Below are 6,000 nucleotides of genomic sequence, written 5' to 3' on the forward strand. Positions count from 1 at the left end.
GAGAGCTACTTCAGTACAAGTGCCCAACAGTCCCCTAGCAACTATACTAGTCACAGCCTCAAGTTTTCAATCTGTGCCATCTCCACTGCCAGTGTCAAGCCAGCACCTTGTGCAGGACTATCTATACATTACCAACAATATGTTTCAATGGTGGGTCTGATTTTAATGTTACATCGTTTATACAGGACCTGGAGGAACATTTCAACTCAGGTACTGGATACTGGTACCAAGTAGGGTTTCTCATTTACCGATCTTTTGCTTGTCCTGGGATTCTGAAATAAAAGTGAACTGTTTCCCGGGACAGAATTAATTATTTTTAAGGTATACAAAATATCTTGAAATTAAATGATATAATTATTTTTCATTTTTTAAAGTAATTTTAAAGTTCTGTATCATCCAAAATCATATTAATAATGCTGTGTNATTTCAATCAAAAATTGATATTTACTCATTTGATTGTAATTTTACTTTTAAGTAAAATATCATGCATTATTAAAAGGAAATGATAGAATAATAATTATTCTTTACTCTTGTATGAACAGATTTTTGCTTCTGACAAAAAGATTTTCATTAGATACAATGTATTCTAAGTATGAGTTAAACTGTATTTCTAGAAAATTCAAAATAGAATATTGCAGACTAAAGATTTATATTTTTAAGAAAATCCATGTCAGGTTTCATATTGAAATGACTTTCTACTCTTGCTGCTCTGCATGTATATAAAATTTACTTATATTTAAACACACAAGAATGATACATTAGACTTTAAAATTGTTATAAGGAAACATATTTATTGTTTTTCCATTTTTCAAAATATATATATTACATACTCTCTTTTAAAAAATTGTAATTTCTTTTAAAAAAATCATATTATTGATACATTTAACAATAATGAAGATTAACTCGTAAAATTTATTTTACCAAGTCAATTTAAATTTGAACTCAAGATCTAGTTTATAATTTTATTACTATAGTGTGATAGTGCTTAATTAAATAAATTCATTTTTTATTAACCACATATTATTTCCAAATTATTGATAGAATGATATTACATTTCATTATAAAAAATATTCCTAATAATATGGATCATAAATTATATTTATTAAATGCTTTTTTGTTCAAATAAAATGATAAATGTAACTTACAAAACAGGAATTGCCAGTTCTTGACTTTATGATAAGAGTGAGTTTTGGAACATTATTTACAAGTTTTGTTATTGCCAGAATGATAAATTGTTGCTACTGATGATTAATTTTAGCACAGAATAGTATATTCAGTGGTTAAAATTTCAAAAATTTATGAAAGTTGAAATTGTTTTTAAAAAGCTATAATTTTTATGTTTTAAATATAATTTATGAATTTTTTCAATGTATTATTAAAATATATTTTCTAAACTTCTAAAAATATGTTTAATTTTCTTCCATATTTCAAAACCGTGTTGTGTCTTTATAATTATTTTTTAAAACCACAATTTAGTGTAATAACCAGCACTTGACACGACATTTGTTTATTTCAACAAAAACTGAAATAAACGAATGTTGTGTCAAGTGTTGGTTATTACACTAAATTGCGGTTTTAAAAAATAAACATTTAAATTTGTTGATAATTTCTGTAAATGTGATCAAAGTTTTTTATTTCTATAAATAAATTTTCAGTTAATTGTTGGCCATCTGAAAATGGAAGTGGAGGCTGTGATGTGAATATTGAATATGAATTGGAACAAGACTTTTTAGAATTAAATGATGTCACAATTTCCATTCCAATTATGTGAGTATCTAATGATTAAGAAGTCTTGACTAAAATTATATAGGGACCTTGAATAACTTCTCGCTGTTTTTTTTTTGTGAAAATTAACACTTTACTCATAAAAAACATGTCACTGAAAGTATTGTCCATTGCTAGTCACTACTTTCTCCCATCGTTCTGGCAGCATTTGAATTCCACGTTGGAAAAACAACACGTCTTTTGAGGCTATCCAAGAATCAACTCATTTTTTGGCATCTTCATAAGAATGGAAGTGCTGCTCAGCCAGGCCATGTGCCATCGATCAGAACAAGTGATAATCAGAAGGGGCAATGTCTGGTGAATATGGCGGGTGGAGTAGGACTTCCCGTTTAAGCGTTAAGTAGGTTTTCACCAGTTGTGCAACTTGTGGCCAAGCATTGTCATGTTGCAAAATCACTTTGTCGTGTCTCTGCTCATATAGCGGCCGTTTTTCCTTTAATGCTTGGCTCAAACACGTCAATTGTAGTTGATAGTGATCTCCCGTGATGGTTTCGTTTGGTTTGAGCAGCTCATAATAAACTACTCCTATCTGATCCCACCAAATGCAGAGCAGAAGCTTTGAACCATGTATATTTGGCTTTGTTGACAATGTTGATGCATGGTCGGGCTTACCCCACGATTTTCTACACTTAGGGTTATTGTAGTGTATCCGTTTTTCATTGCCTGTTATGATATGATGCAGAAAACCTTTCCTTTTCTGCCATTGAAGCAGCTGTTCGCATGTGAAAAGACACCGTTCGACATCTCGCGGCTTCAACTCGTATGGCACCCAATGTCCTTGCTTTTCAATCATTCCTAATCCTTTCAAACGTTTTGAAACTGTTGTGTGATCAACTCCTAATGATTCTGCAAGTTCAACTAGTGTTTGACATGAGCCTTCAAGAAATAATGCCTCCAATTCCTCGTCTTCAAACTTTTTTGGTGCACCAGAGCGTTCTTTATCTTCAACATCAAAATCATTATTTTTGAAGCATTTAAACCAGTGTTTCTGAACAGGGGCAATATTGCCCCCATGTGGGCGTTTTTCCATGTTCAGGGGGCGTTTTTCCATGTTCAGGGGGCGAAAAACAATTTTCTGGGCAATATAGTAAAACATTATATTAACAATAATTAGATATTTTATTTGTTATATCATACAATAATTAAACAAAAAACATTATACTAGTCACTAGTCTATTCAATGCAGTACAAATTTGGCGTTAGCCTTGGCCCTCGGCATCAGAGTTTTGAAGTGAAGGGGGCGATACTACGTAACAGTTTTATTAAAGGGGATGACGATTCGTTAGAGGTTGAGAAACACTGGTCTAAACCAGTCTCTGCATGTTGTTTCCGACAGAGCATGGTCGCTGTAAGTCTCAACAAGAATTCTGTGTGCTTCAGCTGCAGATTTTTTTTGAATAAAATAGTGCAATAAAATTCCCTGCAAATGCTCTTTTTTTTTGGCACAAAACTCGACATGTTTAACACTATGAAAAAATAAGTTGTTTACACTTCCGCGAAATGACATATACTGAATTTCAAGGTCGCTTATTGTACTTCTTTACAGATGTGTCACCATCTAAAAATACAGGCACGCGGTTCTGGTAACGCCATCTGTTGGAAAACAGTGAGAACTTATTCAAGGTCCCTATATTAACTTAAAATGCATTTCACACTATTACATAAGTATGAATGTATTAAATATGTGCTTCTTAAATTTTCAGTTATTTTGATTTATAAAGTTAGTGCTAACACTAACTTTATAAACACTTTATGCTTCTAACACAATAAAGTGCTATAAATTAAGACACTTGGCGGGTTTTCTCATCTTTATTTAGTTGAAAAAAAAAAATTTATAAACACTATTAAATTTTGTTACAAAAAATTTTAAATAGTGTACTAAAAAATTTAATAGTGTTGTAAACACTATTAAATTTTGCAGTAATTTTGTGTAATGTATAATGAAGAAAATGACTAAATGAAAGCAGAACTTTTGAATAATAGTATGAAGAAGTTGGAGATGTAAATCTGACACTGAGACCCTTTGATTCAGTGTGCAACAAGCATGGCTGTCTCACAGCATTGCCAGATTCCTTATGCTATTTCAACATTTTGTTTTCATTTCATCACCTGGTACATTTTTTATATATGCAAATTAACATGTGTTTTTATATATGTAAAAATTGCTGTATAATATATTTTATCTTTGTTATATTTTTCTTAAATTTTTAGTTTAAAATTTCTTAATCTAATAATCTAAAACAGGTCTGGTTCAAGCTCGCCTATTGTGACAGAATGTGAAGGAGAATATTATTATGATTCAAGGAAAAATGTCCTGGAATGGAAAATGCCAGTAGTAGATAGTAGTAATAAAACTGGTTCTATGGAATTTAGTGCTAATGGAAAACCCGGTGATTTCTTCCCTGTTACTGTTAACTTTATTTCAAACACTCCATTTTGTAGCATAAAGGTAAATTTTATATTAAAATTTTAATATTAATATGACGATTTTAGTCTCTGTAATCCAAAATTATTCTTGGTAGACCAATCTCACAGCAATCGTATTGGCAAATTAAGTTTATTTTGTAAAGACTGCATTGGATTACAGAGACTAAAATCGTCATATTAACTAATATACAGCAAACCATATATATATATATTTTTAAAATTTTAATTTATCTGAATGTCTGATTACAAAAAGAACTGGGTTATATTATACAATATTTTTTATAGTATAAGCTAAAATACATTATCAGTCTATTTATTTCCAGTTATATGGCACATTATAATGTATGTTTAATTTTTTTTACTATTGAACACAAGACTGTGTTATTAATTAAACACTTGGTGTTTTTCCTCTTTATTCAGTTGATATTCCTCTTTATTCAGTTGTTTTTCCTCTTTATTCAGTACGTTTAATCTGTTCGGTGCCATAATACGATTGCTATAAATTTCACATTAAAATTTTATTTTTCATTATTTTTAACATATTAAATTTCATTAAATATTTTCTTTAAAAACCTGCTATAAGTAATTGAAAATCTGATGATGATGATTTCTTTGCTGTTATTGTTGTGCAAATAAAACCAGAACATTGTGCAAAAATATTTTTCAAATCATAATCATCCAAGCTGCTTGCTTTAAGACATTTTGTATCTGTATCTTAAAGCAAAGTAATAGAAATTTTCAAAAGCAACCAATAGTACCATGAATATTGAAATATAAACTAAGATTTTAGAATTGTTTTTGATTTTGAATTAAATATGATTAGTATGAAAACTGAAATGAAAAAGAGTTTACATAATTTTGAGGAGCTGCTCAATGGAATAATTAATTAATTTTAACTTTTATAGGCTGTTTTTAGATTTGCAAACAAAAATAGCATATTTTTATAAATATTTATTTAATATTATCCAATCTTATTAAAAATTTAACTCATTATAAACAATTTTCTGTTACAGGTAGTTGATGTCATATCATTGGAAGGTGATCAACCCGTCAAGTATTCGACGGACACTGTCTTTTTAGTTGAAAAGTATGAAGTTGTTTGAAACCAAATTCATTATTAAATTCGTTAACATTTCAGTTTATCAATTATAACATAAAAGTTCTTTACACCTGTGTTATTTAAAGAATTTAATTATGATAAGTGGAAGAAATCTGAGGTATTAATTTCAAATCGTATCATTTATAACATATTTGGATTTTCATTTCTCGTGCGTGTGTGTATATACATACAGCTTTCTTTTTATATATATTATATATATATATATTATGATGATATATTGCAAATAAAAGATTAAAAGAAAGTTTATTTCTCAGTACATGCTGGCATGTTTTTATTCTAAAAAACATGATTTGAAATCAAAAATGTGAAGCAACAAAATAAATTTAGTCAGATTTTTGAATGCCATTGCAAATAAATCAGTTATGGTATTGGAAAGTAATTAAATATCTTGTACACTTTTTAGATATTTTTATTAAAAATAAACAGATTATTGAAATCAAATGTTCTTATATTGCATTAAATTTTTATCTAAAAGAAATAACATTATTTTAGATTTTGTTTTTTCTAAACTGTTCATTGTGAACAATAACACTAAATCAAAACTTATCTAAGCATTCAATGATATATTATTTACAGATAATATATCATTTTTCTTGACTGTTGAACACAAGATTGTGTTATTAATTAAACACTTGGCTTTTTTCCATCTTTATTCAGTTGATAAGTGT

At 28.8% G+C, this 6,000-nt stretch overlaps 1 protein-coding gene across 2 annotated transcripts in view; it reads left to right on the forward strand.

Moving 5' to 3' along the window:
- The window catches only part of LOC111637383 (coatomer subunit delta-like), a 30,710-nt gene extending 25,393 nt beyond the window's left edge, over positions 1 to 5,317 (forward strand). For both annotated transcript variants that reach the window (XM_023382856.1, XM_023382857.1), the window contains exons 10-12: positions 1,656 to 1,767; positions 4,030 to 4,234; positions 5,226 to 5,317. In XM_023382856.1, coding sequence (XP_023238624.1) covers positions 1,656 to 1,767; positions 4,030 to 4,234; positions 5,226 to 5,315 — 407 coding nt within the window. In that variant the 3' untranslated portion in view covers positions 5,316 to 5,317. The remainder of the gene's footprint in view (positions 1 to 1,655; positions 1,768 to 4,029; positions 4,235 to 5,225) is intronic.
- Positions 5,318 to 6,000: the final 683 nt, after the last annotated feature.

Source organism: Centruroides sculpturatus, unplaced genomic scaffold (assembly GCF_000671375.1).
Source record: "Centruroides sculpturatus isolate CEXI.00-Female unplaced genomic scaffold, Cexi_2.0 scaffold830, whole genome shotgun sequence".
NCBI classification, from domain to species: domain Eukaryota; kingdom Metazoa; phylum Arthropoda; class Arachnida; order Scorpiones; family Buthidae; genus Centruroides; species Centruroides sculpturatus.